The sequence below is a fragment of the Bombina bombina genome, chromosome 10 (genome assembly GCF_027579735.1).
Source record: "Bombina bombina isolate aBomBom1 chromosome 10, aBomBom1.pri, whole genome shotgun sequence".
NCBI classification, from domain to species: Eukaryota; Metazoa; Chordata; class Amphibia; order Anura; family Bombinatoridae; genus Bombina; species Bombina bombina.
The window spans coordinates 155891266-155919126 of NC_069508.1; the positions used below are offsets into that span (position 1 = coordinate 155891266).

The window sequence follows — 27861 nt, forward strand, 5'->3', positions numbered from 1 at the left end:
TAGACAAGCATTACCAATTTGTGGCTCTACCGTTTGGCCTTGCTACAGCTCCAAGAATTTTCACAAAGATTCTCGGTGCCCTTCTGTCTGTAATCAGAGAACAGGGTATTGTGGTATTTCCTTATTTGGACGATATCTTGGTACTTGCTCCGTCTTTACATTTAGCAGAGTCTCATACGAATCGACTTGTGTTGTTTCTTCAAGATCATGGTTGGAGGATCAATTTACCAAAAAGTTCTTTGATTCCTCAAACAAGGGTAACCTTTCTGGGTTTCCAGATAGATTCAGTGTCCATGACTTTGTCTTTAACAGACAAGAGACGTCTAAAATTGATTACAGCCTGTCGAAACCTTCAGTCTCAATCATTCCCTTCGGTAGCCTTATGCATGGAAATTCTAGGTCTTATGACTGCTGCATCGGACGCGATCCCCTTTGCTCGTTTTCACATGCGACCTCTTCAGCTCTGTATGCTGAACCAATGGTGCAGGGATTACACGAAGATATATCAATTAATATCTTTAAAACCGATTGTTCGGCACTCTCTAACGTGGTGGACAGATCACCATCGTTTAATTCAGGGGGCTTCTTTTGTTCTTCCGACCTGGACTGTAATTTCAACAGATGCAAGTCTCACAGGTTGGGGAGCTGTGTGGGGATCTCTGACGGCACAAGGAGTTTGGGAATCTCAGGAGGTGAGATTACCGATCAATATCTTGGAACTCCGTGCAGTTTTCAGAGCTCTTCAGTTTTGGCCTCTTCTGAAGAGAGAATCGTTCATTTGTTTTCAGACAGACAATGTCACAACTGTGGCATACATCAATCATCAAGGAGGGACTCACAGTCCTCTGGCTATGAAAGAAGTATCTCGAATTTTGGTTTGGGCGGAATCCAGCTCCTGTCTAATCTCTGCGGTTCATATCCCAGGTGTAGACAATTGGGAAGCGGATTATCTCAGTCGCCAAACGTTGCATCCGGGCGAATGGTCTCTTCACCCAGAGGTATTTCTTCAGATTGTTCAAATGTGGGGGCTCCCAGAGATAGATCTGATGGCCTCTCATCTAAACAAGAAACTTCCCAGGTATCTGTCCAGATCCCGGGATCCTCAGGCGGAGGCAGTGGATGCATTATCACTTCCTTGGAAGTATCATCCTGCCTATATCTTTCCGCCTCTAGTTCTTCTTCCAAGAGTAATCTCCAAGATTCTGAGGGAATGCTCGTTTGTTCTGCTAATAGCTCCGGCATGGCCTCACAGGTTTTGGTATGCGGATCTTGTCCGGATGGCATCTTGCCAACCATGGACTCTTCCGTTAAGACCAGACCTTCTGTCACAAGGTCCTTTTTTCCATCCGGATCTGAAATCCTTAAATTTAAAGGTATGGAGATTGAACGCTTGATTCTTGGTCATAGAGGTTTCTCTGACTCCGTGATTAATACTATGTTACAGGCTCGTAAATCTGTATCTCGAGAGATATATTATAGAGTCTGGAAGACTTATATTTCTTGGTGTCTTTCTCATCATTTTTCTTGGCATTCTTTTAGAATACCGAGAATTTTACAGTTTCTTCAGGATGGTTTAGATAAGGGTTTGTCCGCGAGTTCTTTGAAAGGACAAATCTCCGCTCTTTCTGTTCTTTTTCACAGAAAGATTGCTATTCTTCCTGATATTCATTGTTTTGTACAAGCTTTGGTTCGTATAAAACCTGTCATTAAGTCAATTTCTCCTCCATGGAGTTTGAATTTGGTTCTGGGAGCTCTTCAAGCTCCTCCGTTTGAACCTATGCATTCATTGGACATTAAATTACTTTCTTGGAAAGTTTTGTTCCTTTTGGCCATCTCTTCTGCTAGAAGAGTTTCTGAATTATCTGCTCTTTCGTGTGAGTCTCCTTTTCTGATTTTTCATCAGGATAAGGCGGTGTTGCGAACTTCTTTTGAATTTTTACCTAAAGTTGTGAATTCCAACAACATTAGTAGAGAAATTGTGGTTCCTTCATTATGTCCTAATCCTAAGAATTCTAAGGAGAAATCATTGCATTCTTTGGATGTTGTTAGAGCTTTGAAATATTATGTTGAAGCTACGAAATCTTTCCGTAAGACTTCTAGTCTATTTGTTATCTTTTCCGGTTCTAGGAAAGGCCAGAAAGCTTCTGCCATTTCTTTGGCATCTTGGTTGAAATCTTTAATTCATCTTGCCTATGTTGAGTCGGGTAAAATTCCGCCTCAAAGAATTACAGCTCATTCTACTAGGTCAGTTTCTACTTCCTGGGCGTTTAGGAATGAAGCTTCGGTTGACCAGATCTGCAAAGCAGCAACTTGGTCCTCTTTGCATACTTTTACTAAATTCTACCATTTTGATGTATTTTCTTCTTCTGAAGCAGTTTTTGGTAGAAAAGTTCTTCAGGCAGCGGTTTCAGTTTGAATCTTCTGCTTATGTTTTTTGTTAAACTTTATTTTGGGTGTGGATTATTTTCAGCAGGAATTGGCTGTCTTTATTTTATCCCTCCCTCTCTAGTGACTCTTGTGTGGAAAGATCCACATCTTGGGTAGTCATTATCCCATACGTCACTAGCTCATGGACTCTTGTTAATTACATGAAAGAAAACATAATTTATGTAAGAACTTACCTGATAAATTCATTTCTTTCATATTAACAAGAGTCCATGAGGCCCACCCTTTTTTGTGGTGGTTATGATTTTTTTGTATAAAGCACAATTATTCCAATTCCTTATTTTATATGCTTCGCACTTTTTTTCTTATCACCCCACTTCTTGGCTATTCGTTAAACTGATTTGTGGGTGTGGTGAGGGGTGTATTTATAGGCATTTTAAGGTTTGGGAAACTTTGCCCCTCCTGGTAGGAATGTATATCCCATACGTCACTAGCTCATGGACTCTTGTTAATATGAAAGAAATGAATTTATCAGGTAAGTTCTTACATAAATTATGTTTTTTGGATATAACCTGCTATTAACACTTTTTGTGTAAGAGCATTATTTGGTTTTGTTAATAAGGTTTATTTTTATTTGCAACAATATTATAACTGTTTTAATTTTGCACTGACTACAGTTTATGTATTTTTGTGCAAAAACAGGTGTTGCCGAACATCTCTATATCCTTGGGGCTTCGTATCTGTTTTTATGCAGCATCATTTCAAACGTCCTGAAGAGGGCGATATTTGTTAAGATGATTGACTTTATTGTTAGATTGTAAGGGTTAAATACCTAGTCTAGCAGCTTATTAAACAGGTGTGTTATGTGTGCTTTTTATCACATGATTAAGGGGCATTGGCCCCGAAACGTTGTGTTTTTCTATGTTTGATCCTGTGTTATAAAAAGACTAAACTTTGTACCTTGTGAGGAGTATCTCCATCTTTGTATATTAGCTAAGTGTACCAAGATAGCAACTTAGCAAGAATATTCACTCATATCCATAGATAAAACTAACCAGAATCACTTCCCTTGTTTTCCATCATGTTCTGGACATTCAATAAAAATGAGGTCAGAAAGGGGACAATTAACTTTGCTTTATCAACCATGTTTAATGTTGACTGCAGTTTTGTAAATAATAATTATATCCAGTCTGGGACCTCCTATATACATGTAATTGGCTGTGACTATCAAATTGAAAAACATGTGACCGCAGTGTTCTGTGTTGACATTCAAATAAAATGATCCAAACCCCACAATCAAGAAATGTAAGCAAAACTTACAGGGAAGCCGGGTCTTCAGGTCAGATTAGCATGTTGTCTCTGCATCGGTAACTCTGCAAATCTATTTCTGCAGTGCCCCACTCGTGGGGCATGCAGAAATAGTGCGATCTCGCTATTTTGAGCGAGAAGCCCAGGACTGCAGTGACGTACAGGGTACGTTGCTGGTCCTTAAGGGCATAACGACCAGCGTTGTACAAGGTATGGCGATGGTCGTTAAGGGGTAAAGATGCAGTATAGTCAAAATAAAACTTTAATGATTCAGATATAGCATACAACATTGCACTACTGTGAGCTAGCTGAATACATCTGGTGAGCCAATGACAAGAGGCAGATATGTGCAGCCACCAATCAGTTACCTTACATATCTGTGTTTCTGCTCTTTAGCCTACCTTGGTGAGCAAGAAGGATGCAAGAAAACAAAGCAAATTTGATATCAGAAGTAACATGTTGTTTAAAATTGCATTCTGTATCTGAATCATGAAAAAAAAAAAAAATTACTTTTCTGCCCTTTTTATTTACTTGTATAGAATGCAAACTCCAATATGTAGGTCTTACAAATTGTGATGTGCAATCCTGCATAACAGAATATTTGACAATTAACATACACAGCTTTTGGTACAATATTTTGCTACAGTACACCAAAAACAGGCTTTTAGCCTGAGGTGGGCAGTCATAAAAAGAGTGTTTACCCCAAAATAGGGAGATAGGGACTGGCTTTTGGGCAAAGCATTCTGGATTTTGAAGTTACGCACCAGAGTTCCACATGGTTTGAACAATGAGTATGATTTAATTCATTTCAGGTACTGAGAATATAATTTTGTATAGGGATATTGGTAAAGTATACAAGTTTTTGGAACCCAGCATATCAAAGTAAAACCACAATCTTCCTATTAGTTTATTTAACCTTTGTTTATGCTTCATACTGTGCCTTGTGACAGTAGCTAAGTGCTCAGTCAATTAGCAAAATCTTTAGTGTGCAGTAAGTATTTGTTATAGGGTTTAATAATAAATATGAAACTATATTGTAATAGAGATTGTAATATTGCTTTCAGGATTGATAGCAGGTGCAGATATCATGTTTTATCAAATAAACATGATTTCACCGTCACATTTTTAAATATTAACAAGACTGTGTGTCTGATTAGTCTACGGCAGCAGCCAAGACACGTTCGCTGTATAATTAATGTGACACCTGTGCGCACTTCTTTCTGCTATCGTGTTTTTTTTAGTATTTGTAAATAAAGTGGATTTTTCCTTTAACTGTGCTGTGCTTTTGTTTTCATTTGTGGTTAGAAAGAGGAGCCATATTTAAGGTGGTAAAAGAGGGAGTGGTCAGTTCTAGTGGGGTCTTTCAATGATGAGTGTAAGTTTAAGTATGAGATGATTTTTCTTGGATTTAATGTAGCATAATGGACAAGCATGAAATGTGCACACATGCATTTAAATTTTGAGAAAAAAACATTTTGCAGAACATTGCTTTAAGCAAAAAGGCTTTTAGTAAAAGCTGTAACTGTTTCCATGACATATGTACATATGCTGTACATGCACTGTTCACCAGCATTCATGCATTACACCTGCTCAAAGTCCGCAGTGGCTTGTAGGATGCAACCAAAGTGATTGTAAACATGATACACACAACTACTTTGTCTCAGGTGGAAGGCACAGGAATGTGCAGCATATGTGCGTATGCTGTTGAAATTGTAATACTATTTGCTAGTACAAGTACATTGTAAACATTATCTTCAGAACTGAAATACAGTCATACATGTTTAAATTTTGACCATTATGTCCCTTTAATTTCTACTTTTGACTGAGTTTCCTTGAAGATTTGTAATAAAGTACACGGTATATGTTGATGGGGAATAAAGTACACGGTATCTGTCGATGGGGAATGAAGTACACGGTATCTGTCGATGGGGAATGAAGTACACGGTATCTGTCGATGGGGAATGAAGTACACGGTATCTGTCGATGGGGAATGAAGTACACGGTATTTGTCGATGGGGAATGAAGTACACGGTATTTGTCGATGGGGAATGAAGTACACGGTATCTGTCGATGGGGAATGAAGTACACGGTATCTGCAAGTTATCGATTATTATTGGTTATTTGTAGAGGGCCAACAGATTCCGTAGCGCTATAAGCAAAGGCAGAGTACAACAAAAAATTATAGGGATCAAATGGGTAGAGGGCCCTGCCAAGAGTCGCACTGATGTAGTCAGCTCTTAAGAAGGTAATCTACAAACATCTGGACTCTTAGGCATACATGCTAAGGCGGTCCAGGGGATAGCAATGGAGGAGAGGAACTGGTATAAAGAAAGGTTAGAGTAGGTTGTATGCATCCCTGAACAGTAGAGTCTTTAGGGAGCGCTTGAAGCTTTCAAAACTAGGGGAGAGTCTTGTGGAGCGAGGCAGAGAGTTCCACAAGATGGGAGCCAGTCTGGAAAAGTCCTGTAAACGGGAGTTTGATGAGGTAAAAAGAGAGGAGGAGAGTAGGAGGTCATGAGCAGAGTATCTGGAGACAAGGTCTGAGATGTAGGGGGGAGCAGTGCAGTTGATGGCTTTGTATGTCAGAGTGAGAATTTTGTGTTTGATCCTAGAGGAAGCCGGTGAAGGGATTGGCAGAGAGGTGCAGCAGATGAAGAGCGACGTGTAAGGAAGATGAGCCTGGCAGAGGCATTCATTATGGATTGTAAAGGAGCTAGGCAGCAGCTGGGGAGACCAGAGAGGACAGAGTTGCAGTAATCGAGGCGGGAAAGGATGAGAGAGTGGATTAAAACCTTAGTTGTGTCTTGTGTAAGGATCAAGGAGGATAAGCAGAGAGAAAGTGGCCTTTCGATTTTGCTGTAAGTAGGTCGTTGGTAACCTTAGTGATTGCTGTGTCTGTGGAGTGATGGGGTCAAATCAAGATTGCAGTGAGTCAAGGAGGGAGTTTAATGTAAGGAAATGAGATAGGCGTGCATATACTAGTTTTTCGAGAAGCTTTGAGGGAGGAGGGAAATAGGGTGGTAGTTGGATGGGGAGATTGGATCAAGGGAAGGTTTTTTGAGGATAGGTGTGACCAGTGAATGTTTCAGAGATGAGGGAAATATACCGGTGCTGAGGGAGAGATTGAAAATGTGTGTGATTATAGGGATAAGGGTAGAAGAGAGGGAGGGGTGTAGCTGTGAGGGGATAGAGTCAAGGGGACAGGTAGTGAGGTGAGAGCGCAGTATACATGCCGAAACTTCTTCCTCAGTAACATGGGAGAAAGAGCTAAATTTATGGCTATGTGGGTTGTGGTTGGTTGCGAGCGTATGAGGGGGTGCGAGAATGCAATTATCTTGAGAGCTTATTTAGTTTCTTAAGTTGTATTATGAGGTGGGTGTGGGCGGAGAAGAGTATTGAAAGTGGAGAACAGATTAGAGATAAGAGTAGAGAAGTAACGTTGCTTATAGAGATTAAGGGCAGAATAGGAGTTCAAGATGAATTTGTAATGAAGAAAATCAGATGAACTCTGAGATTTTCTCCAGTGCCGCTCATCAGTACGAGAACATCTGCATAGATACTGTGTCAGAGGAGTATGCCAGGGCTGAGGATGAGTGTGTAATTTCTGAGCTATGGTAAGAGGGGCCAGATTGTCAAGGACAGATGTAAAGGTGGAATTATAGTGGCAGATAGATTGGTCAGGGCAGGAGAAGGATGAGAGGAGAGATTCGAGGAAATTAGCAAGCTGTTGCTGATCTAATGACATAATGCTTCTGTGAAGTTTGGTGTGAGGAGTAGGAGGAGGGAGAGTTGTAGGGAGGGATGATTTGTTGCAAGTGAGAAGATGGTGGTCAGAAAGAGGAAAAGGGGAGTTTGTGAAGTTTGAGAGAGTGCATCGATAGCTAAAGATCAGGTCAAGGGAGTGGCCGTCTTTGTGAGTGGGAGAATCAGTCTATTACGACAAACCGTAAGAGGAAGTGATTTGCAGAGTTGTTTTGCAGAGGAGGTGTCTTGTCTAAATCTGCGACCCGACGGAATTTGTGACCGTTACGTCACCACATTCCTGACCGCACACGTGACTGGTTGACCACCAATCACCTGCTAGAGACACCTCCTTCATCACGGTCACACATTGAGTGCTCGCATCTAAGTGCTCACATTGATCCGGGTGGGAAAATTATACAAGCAAAGGAGCTATTGCATTGTGCTCTTTTATTCTCCTAAAGCAACTTATCTCTAAAGCACCACACCGGGGCAGAGTTAAGATGTTGCTTGCCCTCAATATTAGATATTTCTATTTCAATCTCTCTGCATATTCACTTTTTAGGTTCACGTCCTCCGTCACTACACACATCTACTTTTCTTGTGTCGCATTACCGTCTTAACTTGCATTGCCTCTTAGTAAGCGACCACTCAGAATGTGCGACCGTGACGGAGGTGTCTCTAGCAGGTGATTGGTGGTCCACCAGTCACGTGTGCGTTGAGGAATGTGGTGACGTCACGGTCTCGCATTCCATCGGGTCGCAGATTTCGATACCACAGAGGCGGTGGGATTGTCAAGAGGGATGTTGAAGTCGCCAAGAATGAGGGCAGGGGTGTCCGAGGAAAGGAAATAAGGTAGCCAGGCAGCCAAGTGACCTAGAAATTGATTTGTGGAGCCAGGGGGTTGGTATGACTGAAACACATACAAAGAGAGGGGAGAATGAGTGAATCATGTGGGTTTCGAATGAGGAAAATGTGAGGGAAGAGATGGCATGTATTTGTTGAAAGGTGCAACGAGAGGAAAGTAAAATACCTACACCACCTCCCTGTCTATTACCAGACCTAGAATAATCGACAAATGTCCACAGCGCTTCTTAGGTTATTCAAAATTCTTTATTAATTACTCAGACATCCAAAAGATAAGCGACGTTTCGGGTAACAACCCTTACTCATGCTTAAAAAAAAGCATGAGTAAGGGTTGTTACCCGAAACGTCGCTTATCTTTTGGATGTCTGAGTAATTAATAAAGAATTTTGAATAACCTAAGAAGCGCTGTGGACATTTGCCGATTATTGTGGATTGCTGCAGAGTCCCTGTCCTACGTGCGCATACTAAAGAGGTTGCTGTCTCATTTCTTATTACCAGACCTAGGAGTGTGGCTGAAGTGGAGTGCCCCATGTGACAGAGCAGCAGTGGATGCTGTGTCTAGGGGCGAGAGACAGGTTTCTGTTAGGGCCAGAAGGTTAAGGGAGCGGGAGATAAAGAGGTCATGTATAGAAGTGAGCTTGTTGCAAACAGAGAGAGAGTTCCAGAGTGCACGAGTGAAAGGGGGTAGCGGCTTTAGATGCCAGGGGAATCGGTGTAAGGCTGGCAGAGTTTTTTTTGTTTTCTGAGTCTATGGGACGGTATACCTGAATGTGCACGGCTAGGCAGCTTTTGGGGACCAGGATTAGGGGAGATGTCACCAGCTGTTAGTAAAAGCAAGATAGAGAGCAACATGAGATACAGATTTGCAGCAATGAGACTGTTCTTGAGACGAGAGGTGCAGGGGGAGAGAGAGTGTTTAGGAATAGGTAAAGTCAATGAGTACAAACGCAAGGTGAGTTTAAGAGAGATGGGCTAATGAACAGTACAGGTGGAGAGGGAGGAGTAATTGTATAATGTAGTTTGTTATAGAGACAGGAGGTAGCAAAAAGGGACATGAATATTGAGCATTTTTACTAAATTTGGAACCAATTAAACACATAAGACACAGTATTACAGCAGCAGATACATAGAGCATATTATAAAAGTACTTGCCTTGTGTCTTGCCCCTTGCCCAATCCTTGTTCAGTTCTTGTATAATTCTTTAATGCCTCACTTATAAAATGTTCACTTCAAAAATGAGGTCATGTATAGAAGTGAGCTTGTTGCAAACAGAGCGAGAGTTCCAGAGTGCACAAGTGAAAGGGGTAGTGGCTTTAGATGCCAGGGGAATCAGAATAAGGTTGTGAACATATGTTGTTGTAGCAATGCCCAGTGCAATTCACAGCCCAAGCTAATGTTAAATATATAGGCAGGGAAGTCGGCTGTGTCCACTAAATTACTTGATTGATAAATCAAAGACAAATGAAGTGCCAATTGAAAGTTAGATTCTGGTCTGGTCAGGGTGAGATAAGTTAAGTAAACAGACAGTAACATTTGGAGGAGGTTGAAACTATGGCATAAGACAGCTATAAATTTAAGAATAGCAAGTATTGATAAGGATTGAACATCACACGGCAATTAACAAAACATTAGAAGTACGTTGCTGTGGAATGAAGTACAAGGTATCTGTGTTGCTGTGGAATGAAGTACAAGGTATCTGTGTTGCTGTGGAATGAAGTACAAGGTATCTGTGTTGCTGTGGAATAAAGTACAAGGTATCTGTGTTGCTGTGGAATGAAGTACAAGGTATCTGTGTTGCTGTGGAATGAAGTACAAGGTATCTGTGTTGCTGTGGAATGAAGTACAAGGTATCTGTGTTGCTGTGGAATGAAGTACAAGGTATCTGTGTTGCTGTGGAATGAAGTACAAGGTATCTGTGTTGCTGTGGAATGAAGTACAAGGTATCTGTGTTGCTGTGGAATGACGTACAAGGTTTCTGTGTTGCTGTGGAATGACGTACAAGGTTTCTGTGTTGCTGTGGAATGACGTACAAGGTATCTGTGTTGCTGTGGAATGAAGTACAAGGTATCTGTGTTGCTGTGGAATGACGTACAAGGTTTCTGTGTTGCTGTGGAATGACGTACAAGGTTTCTGTGTTGCTGTGGAATGACGTGCAAGGTTTCTGTGTTGCTGTGGAATGACGTGCAAGGTATCTGTGTTGCTGTGGAATGACGTGCAAGGTATCTGTGTTGCTGTGGAATGACGTGCAAGGTATCTGTGTTGCTGTGGAATGACGTACAAGGTATCTGTGTTGCTGTGGAATGACGTACAAGGTATCTGTGTTGCTGTGGAATGACGTACAAGGTATCTGTGTTGCTGTGGAATGAAGTACAAGGTATCTGTGTTGCTGTGGAATGAAGTACAAGGTATCTGTGTTGCTGTGGAATGACGTACAAGGTATCTGTGTTGCTGTGGAATGACGTACAAGGTAGCTGTGTTGCGGTGGAATGACGTACAAGGTATCTGTGTTGCTGTGGAATGACGTACAAGGTATCTGTGTTGCTGTGGAATGACGTACAAGGTAGCTGTGTTGCGGTGGAATGAAGTACAAGGTATCTGTGTTGCTGTGGAATGACGTACAAGGTATCTGTAAGTTGTCAGTTATAGTTTCCTAAATCTGCTACTTTTCACATAAGCTGAAACAAATTGTATCACAGGATAATAATGGGTCATGGGATTATCATGTAGACAGCTCAAGCTCCCTCTCATACGTTTCTGCATTTATAAAACAGAATGCGTCTCACGTTCACTAGCAGCATCTTGTTCTGTAGTGCCAGACTGATGTGCAGCGCCTCACTTGTTTTTATTCCGGTGAGTAGACAAACAGAAGTCGCCGTACAGATGATCTGACATAACGAGCTATGGTAATGCTCTTATCCCAGGGATATGTGATGTCACCTGTTTGTGTGTGACATGTAAAGTAAGTGTATGTCCGAGGGCAGTGCTGCCATGTTGGTAGCTATAGGGTTAAGTGCAGCTGAGTGTGCTGAAACCTTCATGGCTGCTGCATTATGGGGACATGATTTTTCCTTTAGACTGTACACCTCTTACTCTTTGCTCTATGACAACTGACGCACTTGATTTTAACCTCAGCACATTTTTTTCTCTATACATAATATCACAAAATACAACCTAATAGTACTCAGCATTGTTTAATACAGTGATGCCATCTACTGGTGAACAATGGTCTGTGCATGTAATGAATATCTGGTATTGCTGTGTAAGCATATCTTAGTGTTACTGCACTAACCTCATCTCGCCAGAGCCGTATAGCAAAATAACCTGAAACCAACCTACATGGAGGTTGCACTTTATATGTAATTTTTTATGTTTTAAAGGCATACAATCTAAAGCTTAAATTATCAGAAATGCAATATGCTTAATTAGCTTGAATGCTTTTAGTAAATGTTATGTCTGTCAGAGCTATTACTGTGCATAGGACATATGTGCATAAGCCCTGTGCACCTGCATACAAATGCTGCGCCTGCTCATGGAACTTATATTGCGTTAATGATGACTGAGTGGTGTATAGGAGCCACTGCCGACTCTCTGAGCAGTTGTAGTGTGCGAATGACGTGCACAATACTTATGTATTTATGATCTGTAAATCTAAATTGCATTTTATGTCCCTTCAAGAAGTAGATTGTCACTGTACATTGTATTGTCAAAGCATTTATATTCTGTGACCTGTAGAGGGAGTGTTGTCTCCTGACGATGTGTGCTGTATGAGGTTTAATGTGTGAAATCTGGGACATTTACTTCCTCCTCTAATTCCCCTCTGACGCTGGACTGTGTCATTTGATTAAATTTGTCCCCTTTCCTCTGTGTTGCTGATATTTGCACCAGGTGTAGGGCTTGTGCTTCATTATGACTCTGGTTTAATTTCATGGCTTTTTTCCTTTGTTTTTCAGAAAGAGCTGAGCCTCCCGCGAAGAGGAAGTTTGTAAGTATTTGTTTCTTTTATCAATTTTATTTGATCCTATTGTGTTTTATGATGAATTCAGTTTTGTGTTTAGATGAAGACACCTAAAGCTCTGGTGCTGTTAACATAAAAAAAATATTTCTCTGTTCCATTTAATTATGGGATGTTTAAGAAGCGGATGGTAACATAATGCGTATGGCATATTCACTTTAGTGTCGCTGCCATAGTGTTGCCATTGAACTACGCTTGGGTTTGTCTCTCCAACTTTAGTAACCTGTTTGGGGCTTGTGGTGAGACTGTCAGTAAAGATGCATTTAGGATCGGAGGATTGAAGATGGAGGTTATTTATTAGCAACGTGCTGCACTGTGCAGTGTGTCAGTAAAATAGGTTTTTTGATCATTTGAATAAAGTTGTCAAGGACGTTACTGAGCTCATGTTGCTGACGTGATGGTTTCCTAATGTAAACCATCCAGGATATGTTTCATTATTCTTTGACTGTCCCTAACATGAATGATACAGTTGCTTAACCACGTGACACTATGCACACCGCCACGCTGCTGAGAATGGGGAAGGCATGATGTGAGTTATCGTTCCTGTGTGCGCGCGCACATGCTTAAAGGGACCACACATCTTTCTTTCATTACTCAAATATAACGTATAATTGTAAACATCTTTCCAATTTACTTTTATGATCAAATTTGCTTCATTCTCTTAGTATCCTTTTGTTGAAGAAACACTACCAGGTGCTAGCTGAACACATCAAGTGAACCAATGACAAGAGACATATGTGTGCAGTCATTAATCAGCAGATAGCTCCCATTAATGCACTGCTGCTTCTGAGCCTACTCAGGTATGCTGTTCAATAGAGGAGAGCAAAGCAAGTTAGATAATAGAAGTAAATTGGTAAGTTGTTTAAAATTGTATGTTCTATTTTAAAGGGACACTGAACCCAATTTTTTTCTTTCATGATTCAGATAGAGCATGCAATTTCTTCTACAAGATAGGACGAGTCCACGGATTTCATCCTTACTTCAGTCAAGAAGTTTTTTTATTTTAAATGGTACCGGTGAGTACTATTTTCCTCAGGGAGATATGGAATGAAGAAGATTTCTGCCCTGAGGTTGATGATCTTAGCAGATGTAACTAAGATCCATTTTGGTTCCCACAGAGCTTCTGAAGGTAATGCAAGAGAAATCTTCAGTGTGGAGACCGGTGTCATGCTACAAGCAGCATTGAGGTATGTTCAGTCTTTATTTCTGAGGAGACTTGTTATATCAGAACTGGCTGACATTTTTCCCTGTAAGGGAAGGGGTAAGCAGTAGACCTGGATGGCATAGGGTGTTACTGACATTACTAGTTAACCATATTGATTACAATGAGTATGTATTCAAGAGGGGCTTGACACTGGAGAAGGCATCTGTGACACTCTGTTTATGTATGGCATACAGTGTGTGCGATAACATCAGGGGACCACATGGCTTATCAGTACCGCTTACCATGCGGTTAAGGAGACCTTTTATTATGGCATAAATTTATTTGGATTGAAAACTTTAGGAAAGACCTCATTGCTTATTTAATCTGCTTCCCATGCAGTTATGGAGAGAGATCATGCGACGCCCACGGTGGGCGGGGCCTAATTCGCACGCTCAGACGCGCAGTTTCTCCTCACTAGAAGACAGCAGGCACTAGCTCCAGTGGGGCCTAAAAGTTGAGATTCAGTCACTGGATCGTTGTTGAATTCATTTTGTGTACCCAGGGGGCAGGTAGGCGCCGCAGCAGAGCTGTGGCGAGGTGCAGGGGTGTTATCATTGTTTAAAGTTTATTTTCTAGATAAAATACTTTTTACAGGATGATTTAGTTTATTGCTCAACTAGTGCAATAATTATTGGCAAAATTGATCTGTTTAGCATAAGATTTAAGTGCTAAAGATCGTTTTTTGTGCAGACAGAAAAATTGTTGCGCTTTTATTATTTAAAGGCGCAGCATTTTTCCCCCAAAATTTTCTTGCTACCACAATTAAAGTTAAGACGTCCATTGTGGCTAATGCTAGTCTGTTTAACATGTCTGAAAGTGAAGAAAATACTTGTTCTATGTGTTTAGAGGCCAGTGTGGAACACCCCCTTACTTTGTGTACCTCTAAATCATATTTCTCCAACATAGGTGTGTCCGGTCCACGGCGTCATCCTTACTTGTGGGATATTCTCTTCCCCAACAGGAAATGGCAAAGAGCCCAGCAAAGCTGGTCACATGATCCCTCCTAGGCTCCGCCTACCCCAGTCATTCTCTTTGCCGTTGTACAGGCAACATCTCCACGGAGATGGCTTAGAGTTTTTTAGTGTTTAACTGTAGTTTTTATTATTCAATCAAGAGTTTGTTATTTTAAAATAGTGCTGGTATGTACTATTTACTCAGAAACAGAAAAGAGATGAAGATTTCTGTTTGTATGAGGAAAATGATTTTAGCACCGTAACTAAAATCCATGGCTGTTCCACACAGGACTGTTGAGAGCAATTAACTTCAGTTGGGGGAACAGTGTGCAGTCTCTTACTGCTTGAGGTATGACACATTCTAACAAGACGATGTAATGCTGGAAGCTGTCATTTTCCCTATGGGATCCGGTAAGCCATGTTTATTAAGATAGTAAATAAGGGCTTCACAAGGGCTTATTAAGACTGTAGACTTTTTCTGGGCTAAATCGATTCATTATTAACACATATTTAGCCTTGAGGAATCATTTATTCTGGGTATTTTGATATGATTATATCGGCAGGCACTGTTTTAGACACCTTATTCTTTAGGGGCTTTCCCTAATCATAGTCAGAGCCTCATTTTCGCGCCGGTATGGCGCACTTGTTTTTGAGGACAGCATGGCATGCAGCTGCATGTGTGTGGAGCTCTGATACATAGAAAAGTCTTTCTGAAGGCATCATTTGGTATCGTATTCCCCTTTGGGCTTGGTTGGGTCTCAGCAAAGCAGATTCCAGGGACTGTAAAGGGGTTAAATATAAAAACGGCTCCGGTTCCGTTATTTTAAGGGTTAAAGCTTCCAAATTTGGTGTGCAATACTTTTAAGGCTTTAAGACACTGTGGTGAAATTTTGGTGAATTTTGAACAATTCCTTCATACTTTTTCGCAATTGCAATAATAAAGTGTGTTTAGTTTAAAATTTAAAGTGACAGTAACGGTTTTATTTTAAAAACGTTTTTTGTGCTTTGTTATCAAGTTTATGCCTGTTTAACATGTCTGAACTACCAGATAGATTGTGTTCTGACTGTGGGGAAACCAAGGTTCCTTCTCATTTAACTATATGTATTTTATGTCATAAAATTTTTTTTAGTAAAAATGATGCCCAAGATGATTCCTCAAGTGAGGGGAGTAAGCATGGTTCTGCATCATCCCCTCCTTCGTCTACACCAGTCTTGCCCATACAGGAGGCCCCTAGTACATCTAGTGCGCCAATACTCCTTACTATGCAACATTTAACGGCTGTAATGGATAATTCTATCAAAAACATTTTAGCCAATATGCCCACTTATCAGCGAAAGCGCGACTGCTCTGTTTTAGAAAATTCTGTAGAGCATGAGAACGCTGATGATATGGTTTCTGAAGGGCCCCTACACCAGTCTGAGGGGGCCAGGGAGGTTTTGTCTGAGGGAGAAATTTCAGATTCAGGAAACATTTCTCAACAAGCTGAACCTGATGTGATTACTTTTAAATTTAAGTTGGAACATCTCCGCGCTCTGCTTAAGGAGGTGTTATCCAATTTGGATGATTGTGATTATCTGGTCATTCCAGAACCACTATGTAAAATGGAAAAGTTCTTAGAGGCCCCGGGGCCCCCCGAAGCTTTTCTTATATCCAAGCGGGTGGCGTACATTGTTAGTAAAGAATGGGACAGGCCCGGTATACCTTTAGTACCTCCCCCCATATTTATAAAATTGTTTTCCTATAGTCGACCCCAGAAAGGACTGATGGCAGACAGTCCCCAAGGTCGAGGGGGCGGTTTCTACTCTACACAAGCGCGCCACTATACCCATAGAAGATAGTTGTGCTTTCCAAGATCCTATGGATAAAAAATTAGAAGGTCTGCTAAAGATGTTTGTTCAGCAAGGTTCCCTTCTACAACCAATTGCATGCATTGTCCCTGTCACTGCAGCCGCGTGTTTCTAGTTTGATGAGCTAGGAAAGGCGATTATTAGTAATTCTTCTTCTTATGAGGAGATTATGGACAGAATTCGTGCTCTTAAATTGGCTAATTCTTTCACCCTAGACGCCACCTTGCAATTGGCTAGGTTAGCGGCGAAAAAATTCTGGGTTTGCTATTGTGGCGCAGAGCGCTTTGGTTAAAATCTTGGGCAGCGGATGCGTCTTCCAAGAACAAATTGCTTGACATTCCTTTCAAGGGGAAAACACTCTTTGGCCCTGACTTGAAAGAGATTATCTCTGATATCACTGGGGGCAAGGGCCACGCCCTTCCTCAGGATAGGTCTTTTCAAGACCAAAAATAAACCTAAGTTTCGTCCCTTTCGCAGAAACGGATCAGCCCCAAGGGCTACGTCCTCTAAGCAGGAAGGTAATACTTCTCAAGCCAATCCAGCCTGGAGACCTATGCAAGGCTGGAGCAAAGGAAAGCAGGCCAGGAAACCTGCCACTGCTACCAAGACAGCATGAAATGCGGGCCCCCGATCCGGGACCGGATCTGGTGGGGGGCAGACTCTCTCTCTTCGCTCAGGCTTGGGAAAGAGATGTTCTGGATCCTTGGGCGCTAGAAATAGTCTCCCAAGGTTATTCTCTGGAGTTCAAGGGGCTTCCTCCAAGGGGGAGGTTCCACAGGTCTCAGTTGTCTTCAGACCACATAAGAAGACAGGCATTCTTACATTGGGTAGAAGACCTGCTAAAAATGGGAGTGATTCATCCTGTTCCATTAGGAGAACAAGGGATGGGGTTCTACTCCAATCTGTTCATAGTTCCCAAAAAAGAGGGAACGTTCAGACCAATCTTAGATCTCAAGATCTTGAACAAGTTTCTCAAGGTTCCATCGTTCAAGATGGAAACCATTCGAACACTTCTTCCTTCCATCCAGGAAGGTCAATTCATGACCAAGGTGGATTTCAAGGATGCGTATCTACATATTCCTATCCACAAGGAACATCATCGGTTCCTAAGGTTTGCATTCCTGGACAAGCATTTCCAGTTCGTGGCATTTTCTTTCGGATTAGCCACTGCTCCTAGGATTTTCTCATAGGTACTAGGGTCCCTTCTGGCGGTGCTAAGACCAAGGGGCATTGCTGTAGTACCTTACTTGGACGACATTCTGATTCGAGCGTCGTCCCTTCCTCAAGTAAAGGCTCACACGGACATTGTCCTGGCCTTTCTCAGATCTCACGGATGGAAAGTGAACGTGGAAAAGAGTTCTCTATCTCCGTCAACGAGGGTTCCCTTCTTGGGAACTATAATAGACTCCTTAGAAATGAGGATTTTTCTGACAGAAGCCAGAAAAACAAAACTTCTAGACTCTTGTCGGATACTTCATTCCGTTCCTCTTCCTTCCATAGCGCAGTGCATGGAAGTGATAGGTTTGATGGTAGCGGCAATGGACATAGTTCCTTTTGTGCGCATTCATCTAAGACCATTACAACTGTTCATGCTCAGTCAGTGGAATGGGGACTATTCAGACTTGTCTCCGAAGATACAAGTAAATCAGAGGACCAGAGACTCATTCCGTTGGTGGCTGTCCCTGGACAACCTGTCACAAGGGATGACCTTCCGCAGACCAGAGTGGGTCATTGTCACGACCGACGCCAGTCTGATGGGCTGGGGCGCGGTCTGGGGATCCCTGAAAGCTCAGGGTCTTCGGTCTCGGGTAGAATCTCTTCTACCGATAAATATTCTGGAACTGGGAGCGATATTCAATGCTCTCAAAGCTTGGCCTCAGCTAGCGAGGGCCAAGTTCATACATCAACCATCAGGGGGGAACAAGGAGTTCCCTAGCGATGGAAGAAGTGACCAAAATCATTCTATGGGCGGAGTCTCACTCCTGCCACCTGTCTGCTATCCACATCCCAGGAGTGGAAAATTGGGAAGCGGATTTTCTGAGTCGTCAGACATTGCATCCGGGGGAGTGGGAACTCCATCCGGAAATCTTTGCCCAAGTCACTCAACCGTGGGGCATTCCAGACATGGATCTGATGGCCTCTCGTCAGAACTTCAGAGTTCCTTACTACGGGTACAGATCCAGGGATCCCAAGGCGGCTCTAGTGGATGCACTAGTAGCACCTTGGACCTTCAAACTAGCTTATGTGTTCCCGCCGTTTCCTCTCATCCCCCGGCTGGTAGCCAGGATCAATCAGGAGAGGGCGTCGGTGATTTTGATAGCTCCTGCGTGGCCACGCAGGACTTGGTATGCAGATCTGGTGAATATGTCATCGGCTCCACCATGGAAGCTACCTTTGAGAGACCTTCTTGTTCTAGGTCCGTTCGACCCACTCCAGCTGACTGCTTGGAGATTGAACGCTTGATCTTATCAAAGCGAGGGTTCTCAGATTCTGTTATTAATACTCTTGTTCAGGCCTGAAAGCCTGTAACCAGAAAAATTACCACATAATTTGGTATATCTGTTGGTGTGAATCTGCAGGATTCCCTTGGGACAAGGTTAAGATTCCTAAGAGTCTATCCTTCCTTCGAGAAGGATTGGAAAAAGGATTATCTGCAAGTTCCTTGATGGGACAGATTTCTGCCTTGTCTGTGTTACTTCACAAAAAGCTGGCAGCTGTGCCAGATGTTCTAGCCTTTGTTCAGGCTCTGGTTAGAATCAAGCCTGTTTACAAAATTTTGACTCCTCCTTGGAGTCTCAACCTAGTTCTTTCAGTTCTTCAGGGGGTTCCGTTTGAACCCTTACATTCCGTTGATATTAAGTTATTATCTTGGAAAGTTTTGTTTTTGGTTGCAATTTCTTCTGCTAGAAGAGTTTCAGAATTATCTGCTCTGCAGTGTTCTTCTCCTTATCTGGTGTTCCATGCAGATAAGGTGGTTTTGCGTACTAAACCTGGTTTTCTTCCAAAAGTTGTTTCTAACAAAAACATTAACCAGGAGATAGTTGTGCCTTCTTTGTGTCCTAATCCAGTTTCAAAGAAGGAACGTTTGTTGCACAACTTGGATGTAGTTCGTGCTCTCAAATTTTACTTAGCAGCTACTAAGGATTTCAGACAAACTTTGTCTTTGTTTGTTGTTTATTCTGGTAAACGGAGAGGTCAAAAAGCAACTTCTACCTCTCTCTCCTTCTGGATTAAAAGCATTATCCGATTGGCTTATGAGACTGCCGGACGGCAGCCTCCTGAAAGAATCACAGCTCACTCCACTAGGGCTGTGGCTTCCACATGGGCCTTCAAGAACGAGGCTTCTGTTGATCAGATATGTAAGGCAGCGACTTGGTCTTCACTGCACACTTTTTCTAAATTTTACAAATTTGATACTTTTGCTTCTTCTGAGGCTATTTTTGGGAGAAAGGTTTTGCAAGCCGTGGTGCCTTCCATTTAGGTGACCTGATTTGCTCCCTCCCTTCATCCGTGTCCTAAAGCTTTGGTATTGGTTCCCACAAGTAAGGATGACGCCGTGGACCGGACACACCTATGTTGGAGAAAACAGAATTTATGTTTACCTGATAAATTACTTTCTCCAACGGTGTGTCCGGTCCACGGCCCGCCCTGGTTTTTTTAATCAGGTCTGATAATTTATTTTCTTTAACTACAGTCACCACGGTAACATATGGTTTCTCCTATGCAAATATTCCTCCTTAACGTCGGTCGAATGACTGGGGTAGGCGGAGCCTAGGAGGGATCATGTGACCAGCTTTGCTGGGCTCTTTGCCATTTCCTGTTGGGGAAGAGAATATCCCACAAGTAAGGATGACGCCGTGGACCGGACACACCGTTGGAGAAAGTAATTTATCAGGTAAACATAAATTCTGTTTTTAATGTAAAGAAAGTGTGATTAAGGATGATTCTCAGTCTGAAGAGAATCAGGATAGGCCATCTAATGCTCAACAAGTGTCACAACCTTTAACACCCACACAAGCGACGCCAAGTACCTCAAGTGCGTCTAATTCTTTTACTCTGCAGGATATGGCTGCAGTTATGTCAACTACCCTTGCAGAGGTATTGTCTAAGTTACCAGTGTTACAGGGTAAACGTAGTAGGACAGGAATTAATGTGAATACTGAGTCCTCTGATGCTTTGTTGGCTATTTCCGATGTACCCTCACAGGGCTCTGAGTTGGGGGTCAGGGAATTGTTGTCTGAGGGAGAACTTTCAGACCCAGGAAGTATGTTACCTCAGACAGATTTGGACGTCATGTCCTTTAAGTTTAAGTTTAAGCTTGGACACCTCCGCCTGTTACTTTGGGAGGTTTTAGCGACTCTGGATGATTGTGACCCTATTGTAATACCACCAGAGAAATTGTGTAAAATGGACAAATATCTAGAGGTACCTACTTACACTGATGTTTTTCCGGGTCCTAAAAGAATTTCGGAAATTAAGAAGGAATGGGACAGACCAGGTATACCGTTCTCTCCTCCCCCTAATTTTAAGAAAATGTATCCCATATCAGACACCATTTGGGACTCTTGACAGACTGTCCCTAAGGTGGAGGGAGCTATATCTACCCTGGCTTAGCGTACAACTATTCCTATTGAGGACAGTTGTGTTTTCAAAGACCCTATGGATAAGAAGTTAGTGGGTCTTCTAAAGAAATTTATTCATCAGGGTTTCCTTTTACAACCAACAGCTTGCATTGTTCCGGTTACTACTGCAGCAGCTTTTTGGTTTGATGCTCTAGAAGAGTCTCTGAAGGTTGAGAACCCCTTTGAGAATATTTTGGATAGAATTAAGGCTCTCAAGTTGGCTAATTCTTTTATTACAGATGCCGCCTTTCAAATTGCAGGATTTGCCATTTTAGCACGTAGAGCGTTATGGTTAAAATCATGGTCTGCTGATGTGTCATCTAAATCTAAGCTCTTAGCTATTCCTTTCAAGGGTAGGACCCTATTCGGGCTTGAGTTGAAGGGAAATCATTTCTGACATTACTGGAGGTAAAGGTCACACCCTACCTCCGGATAAGTCTGTTAAGATGAGGGGTAAACAAAATAATTTTCGTTCCTTTCGAAATTTTAAAGGAGTACCCTCTGCTTCCTCTTCCTCCACAAAGCAGGAAGGGAATTTTGCTCAGTCCAAGTCCGTCTGGAGAACCAACCAGGCTTGGAACAAGGGTAAACAACCCAAGAAGCTCGCATGAAGGGGTGGCCCCTGATCCGGGACCGGATCTAGTAGGGGGCAGACTTTCTTTCTTTGCCCAGGCTTGGGCAAGAGATGTTCAGGACCCCTGGGCACTGGAAATCGTGACCCACGGGTATCAACTGGAATTCAAGGATTTTCTCCCAAGAGGGAGATTTCTTCTTTCTGTAGACCAGATAAATAGAGAGGCGTTCTTACGTTGTGTAAAAGACCTCCACTATGGGAGTAATTCGTCCCGTTCCAAGATTAGAACAGGGACATGGATTTTACTCAAATCTTTTCGTGGTTCCCAAAAAAAAGGGAACGTTCAGACCTATTTTAGATATCAAGAGTCTAAACAAATTTCTCAGAGTTCCATCCTTCAAGATGGAGACCATCCAAACAATTTTACCAATGACCCAGGAGGGTCAATATATGACTACCATGGATCTGAAGGATGCATACCTTCATATTCCTATTCACAAGGATCATCATCAGTACCTAAGGTTTGCCTTCCTGGACAAACATTTTCAGTTTGTGGCTCTTCCCTTCGGGTTGGCCACAGCACCCAGGATCTTCTAGGGTCCCTTCTGGCGGTTCTCAGACCGCGGGGCATAGCAGTGGTGCCTTATCTTGACGATATTTTGATTCAGGCGTCGACTTATCATCTGACGAAATTTCATACAGACAGTGTTGTCCTTTCTGAGAACTCACGGATGGAAGGTGAACCTAGAAAAGAGTTCACTAGTTCCACGGACAAGGGTTCCCTTCTTGGGAACTCTGATAGACTCTGTAGACATGAAAATATTTCTGACGGAGATCAGAAAATCAAAAATTCTAAATACTTGCTGAGTCCTTCAGTCCAATCCTTGGCCATCAGTGGCTCAGTGTATGGAGGTAATTGGATTAATGGTAGCGGCAATGGACATTCTGTTTGCTCGTTTTCATCTCAGATCGCTGCAGCTGTGCATGCTCGGACAGTGGAATGGGGACTATGCGAATTTATCTCCTCGGATAAATCTGTATCAAGAGACCAGAGACTCTCTTCTTTGGTGGTTGTCGCCGGATCAGCTGTCCCAGGGGACGTGTTTCCGCAGACCCTCTTGGTTGATAATGACAACGGACGCCAGCCTACTGGGCTGGGGTGCAGTCTGGAATTCCCTGAAGGCTCAGGGTGTATGGACTCAGGTGGAGTCTCTACTTCTAATCAATATTCTGGAATTGAGAGCAATATTCAATGTGCTTCAGGCATGGTCTCAGTTGGCTTCGGCCAAATTCATCAGATTCCAGTCGGACAATATCACGACTGTGGCTTATATCAATCATCAGGGGGGAACAAGGAGTTCCTTGGCGATTGATAGAAGTATCCAAGATAATTTGATGGGCGGAGGCCCACTCTTCTTATCTGTCGGCAATCTACATCCCAGGAGTAGAGAACTGGGAAGCGGATTTTCTAAGTCGACAGACTTTTCATTCGGGGGAGTGGGAACTCCACCCGGAGGTGTTTGCCTCTCTGATACTCCGATGGGGCAGACCGGAGTTAGATCTGATGGCATATCAACAGAATTCCAAGCTTCCAAGATACGGATCCAGGTTGAGGGATCCTCAGGCCTAACTGATAGATGCCTTGGTCGTTCAGCCTAGCTTATGTTTCCACCGTTTCCTCTCCTTCCACGTGTGATTGTTCGGATCAAACAGGAGAGAGCTTCAGTAATTCTGATCGCGACCTGTGTGGCCACGCAGGACTTGGTATGCGGATCTAGTGGACATATCCTCTCTGCCACCGTGGAAACTTCCATTGAGACAGGACCTTCTCATTCAAGGACCTTTCCAACACCCAAATCTAAATTCTCTGCAGCTGACTGCTTGGAGATTGAACGCTTGATTTTATCTAAGCGGGGATTCTCAGATTCGGTCATTGATACTTTGATACAGGCATGTAAGCCTGTCACTAGAAAGGTCTATCATAAGATATGGCGTAAATATCTTTTTTGGTGTGAATCCAAGGGCTTCTCATGGAGTAAAGTTAGGATTCCCAGGATTCTGTCTCTTCTCCAAGAAAGATTGGAGAAAGGGTTATCAGCAAGTTCTTAAAAGGGACAGATTTCTGCTTTGTCAATTTTGCTACACAAACGATTGGCAGATGTTCCAGATGTTCAGTCTTTTTGTCAGGCTCTAACCATAATTAAGCCTGTATTTAGACCAATTGCTCCGCCCTGGCGTTTGAATTTAGTTCTTAATGTTCTTCAAGGGGTTCCGTTTGAACCTTTGCATTCCATAGATATTAAGCTGTTATCTTGGAAAGTTTTTTGTTTTTGTTTGCTATTTCTTCTGCTCATAGAGTTTCTGAGCTTTCAGCATTACAATGTAATTCACCTTATCTTATCTTCCATTCTGATAAGGTGGTTTTACGTACCAAACCTGGTTTCCTCCCTAAGGTTGTTTCTAATAAGAATATTAATCAGGAAATTGTTGTTCCTTCATTATGTCCTAATCCTTCTAAGAAGGAGCGTAAGTTGCATAACCTGGACGTGGTCCATGCCTTGAAGTTTTACTTGCAGGCGACTAAGGATTTCCGTAAATCATCTTCATTATTCATTGTTTATTCTGGAAAGCGTAGGGGTCAGAAAGCTACGGCTACCTCTTTTTCTTTTTGGCTGAAGAGTATCATCCGCCTGGCATATGAGACTGCTGTACAGCAGCCTCCTGAAAGAATTACGGCTCATTCTACTAGGGCTGTGGCTTCCACATGGGCTTTTAAAAACTATGCTTCTGTTGAACAGATTTGCAAGGTTGCGACTTGGTCGTCTCTTCATACTTTTTTAAAATTTTCCAAATTTCATACTTTTGCTTCTTCTGAGGCTGTTTTTGGGAGAAAGGTTCTTCAAGCAGTGGTGCCTTCCGTTTAGGTCTGTCTTGTCCCTCCCGTTTCATCCGTGTCCTGTAGCTTTGGTATTGTATCCCACAAGTAAGGATGAAATCCGTGGACTCGTCGTATCTTGTAGAAGAAAAGTAAATTTATGCATACCTGATAAATTAATTTCTTCTACTATACGACAAGTCCACGGCCCTCCCTGTCATTTTTCAGACAGATTTAGATTATATTATACTTTTTATAAACTTCAGTCACCTCTGCACCTTTAGCTTTTCCTTTCTCTTCCTAAACCTTCGGTCGAATGACTGGGGGTGGAGGGAAGGGAGGAGCTATATATACAGCTCTTCTGTGGTGCTCTTTGCCACTTCCTGTTAGCAGGAGGTTAATACCCCGCAAGTAAGGATGAAATCCGTGGACTCGTCGTATCGTAGAAGAAATTAATTTATCTGGTAAGCATAAATTTACTTTTTAAACAACTTTCTAATTTACTCCTATTATCAATTTTTCTTCTTTCTTTCATGTAATTAGCAAGAGTCCATGAGCTAGTGACGTATGGGATATACATTCCTACCAGGAGGGGCAAAGTTTCCCAAACCTCAAAATGCCTATAAATACACCCCTCACCACACCCACAAATCAGTTTTACAAACTTTGCCTCCTATAGAGGTGGTGAAGTAAGTTTGTGCTAGATTCTACGTTGATATGCGCTCCGCAGCAGGTTGGAGCCCGGTTTTCCTCTCAGCGTGCAGTGAATGTCAGAGGGATGTGAGGAGAGTATTGCCTATTTGAATTCAATGATCTCCTTCTACGGGGTCTATTTCATAGGTTCTCTGTTATCGGTCGTAGAGATTCATCTCTTACCTCCCTTTTCAGATCGACGATATACTCTTATATATACCATTACCTCTACTGATTCTCGTTTCAGTACTGGTTTGGCTTTCTACTACATGTAGATGAGTGTCCTGGGGTAAGTAAGTCTTATTTTCTGTGACACTCTAAGCTATGGTTGGGCACTTTTATATAAAGTTCTAAATATATGTATTCAAACATTTATTTGCCTTGACTCAGGATGTTCAACGTTCCTTATTTCAGACAGTCAGTTTCATATTTGGGATAATGCATATGAATAAATCAATTTTTTTCTTACCTTAAATTTTGACTTTTTTCCCTGTGGGCTGTTAGGCTCGCGGGGGCTGAAAATGCTTCATTTTATTGCGTCATTCTTGGCGCAGACTTTTTTGGCGCAAATTTTTTTTTCTGTTTCCGGCGTCATACGTGTCGCCGGAAGTTGCGTAATTTTTGACGTTTTTTTGCGCCAAAAGTGTCGGCGTTCCGGATGTGGCGTAATTTTTGGCGCCAAAAGCATTTAGGCGCCAAATAATGTGGGCGTCTTTTTTGGCGCTAAAAAATATGGGCGTCACTATTGTCTCCACATTATTTAAGTCTCATTATTTATTGCTTCTGGTTGCTAGAAGCTTGTTCACTGGCATTTTTTCCCATTCCTGAAACTGTCATTTAAGGAATTTGATCAATTTTGCTTTATATGTTGTTTTTTCTATTCCATATTGCAAGATGTCCCAGATTGACACTGAGTCAGAAGATACTTCTGGAAAAACGCTGCCTGGTGCTGGATCTACCAAAGTTAAGTGTATCTGCTGTAAACTTGTGGTATCTGTTCCTCCAGCTGTTGTTTGTAATGAATGTCATGACAAACTTGTTAATGCAGATAATATTTCCTTTAGTAATGTTACATTACCTGTTGCTGTTCCGTCAACATCTAATACTCAGAGTGTTCCTGTTAACATAAGAGATTTTGTTTCTAAATCCATTAAGAAGGCTATATCTGTTATTCCTCCTTCTAGTAAACGTAAAAGGTCTTTTAAAACTTCTCATTTTTCAGATGAATTTTTAAATGAACATCATTCTGATTCTGATAATGGTTCCTCTGGTTCAGAGGATTCTGTCTCAGAGGTTGATGCTGATAAATCTTCATATTTATTCAAAATGGAATTTATTAGTTCTTTACTTAAAGAAGTCTTAATTGCTTTAGAAATAGAGGATTCTGGTCCTCTTGATACTAAATCTAAACGTTTAAATAAGGTTTTTAAATCTCCTGTAGTTATTCCAGAAGTTTTTCCTGTCCCTGATGCTATTTCTGAAGTAATCTCCAGGGAATGGAATCATTTGGGTAATTCATTTACTCCTTCTAAACGTTTTAAGCAATTATATCCTGTGCCATCTGACAGATTAGAATTTTGGGACAAAATCCCTAAAGTTGATGGGGCTGTCTCTACTCTTGCTAAACGTACTACTATTCCTACGGCAGATAGTACTTCCTTTAAGGATCCTTTAGATAGGAAGATTGAATCCTTTCTAAGAAAAGCTTACTTATGTTCAGGTAATCTTATTAGACCTGCTATATCTTTAGCGGATGTTGTTGCAGCTTCAACTTTTTGGTTAGAAGCTTTAGCGCAACAAGTAACAGATCATAATTCTCATAGCATTGTTAATCTTCTTCAACATGCTAATAACTTTATTTGTGATGCCATCTTTGATATCATTAGAGTTGATGTCAGGTATATGTCTCTAGCTATTTTAGCTAGAAGAGCTTTATGGCTTAAAACTTGGAATGCTGATATGTCTTCTAAGTCAACTTTGCTTTCCCTTTCTTTCCAGGGTAATAAATTATTTGGTTCTCAGTTGGATTCTATTTTCTCAACTGTTACTGGAGGGAAAGGAACTTTTTTACCACAGGATAAAAAATCTAAAGGTAAATTTAGGTCTAATAATCGTTTTCGTTCCTTTTGTCACAATAAGGAACAAAAGCCTGATCCTTCACCCACAGGAGCGGTATCGGTTTGGAAACCATCTCCAGTCTGGAATAAATCCAAGCCTTTTAGAAAACCAAAGCCAGCTCCCAAGTCCACATGAAGGTGCTGCCCTCATTCCAGCCCAGCTGGTAGGGGGCAGATTACGATTATTCAAAGAAATTTGGATCAATTCAATTCATAATCTTTGGATTCAAAACATTGTTTCCGAAGGATACAGAATTGGCTTCAAGATAAGGCCTCCTGCAAAGAGATTTTTTCTTTCCCGTGTCCCAGTAAATCCAGCGAAGGCTCAAGCATTTCTGAAATGTGTTTCAGATCTAAAGTTGGCTGGAGTAATTATGCCAGTTCCAGTTCTGGAACAGGGGCTGGGGTTTTATTCAAATCTCTTCATTGTACCAAAGAAAGAGAATTCCTTCAGACCAGTTCTGGATCTAAAAATATTGAATCGTTATGTAAGGATACCAACATTCAAAATGGTAACTGTAAGGACTATCCTGCCTTTTGTTCAGCAAGGGCATTATATGTCCACAATAGATTTACAGGATGCATATCTGCATATTCCGATTCATCCAGATCACTATCAGTTTCTGAGATTCTCTTTCCTAGACAAGCATTACCAGTTTGTG

The 27861-nt window shown here is 41.9% G+C and overlaps 1 protein-coding gene across 6 annotated transcripts in view; it reads left to right on the forward strand.

Annotated features, from left to right (window-relative positions):
* The window catches only part of LOC128640941 (microtubule-associated serine/threonine-protein kinase 2), a 538333-nt gene that overhangs the window by 202042 nt on the left and 308430 nt on the right, over positions 1-27861 (forward strand). For all 6 annotated transcript variants that reach the window (XM_053693406.1, XM_053693407.1, XM_053693409.1 and 3 more), the window contains one exon: positions 12252-12283. In XM_053693406.1, coding sequence (XP_053549381.1) covers positions 12252-12283 — 32 coding nt within the window. The remainder of the gene's footprint in view (positions 1-12251; positions 12284-27861) is intronic.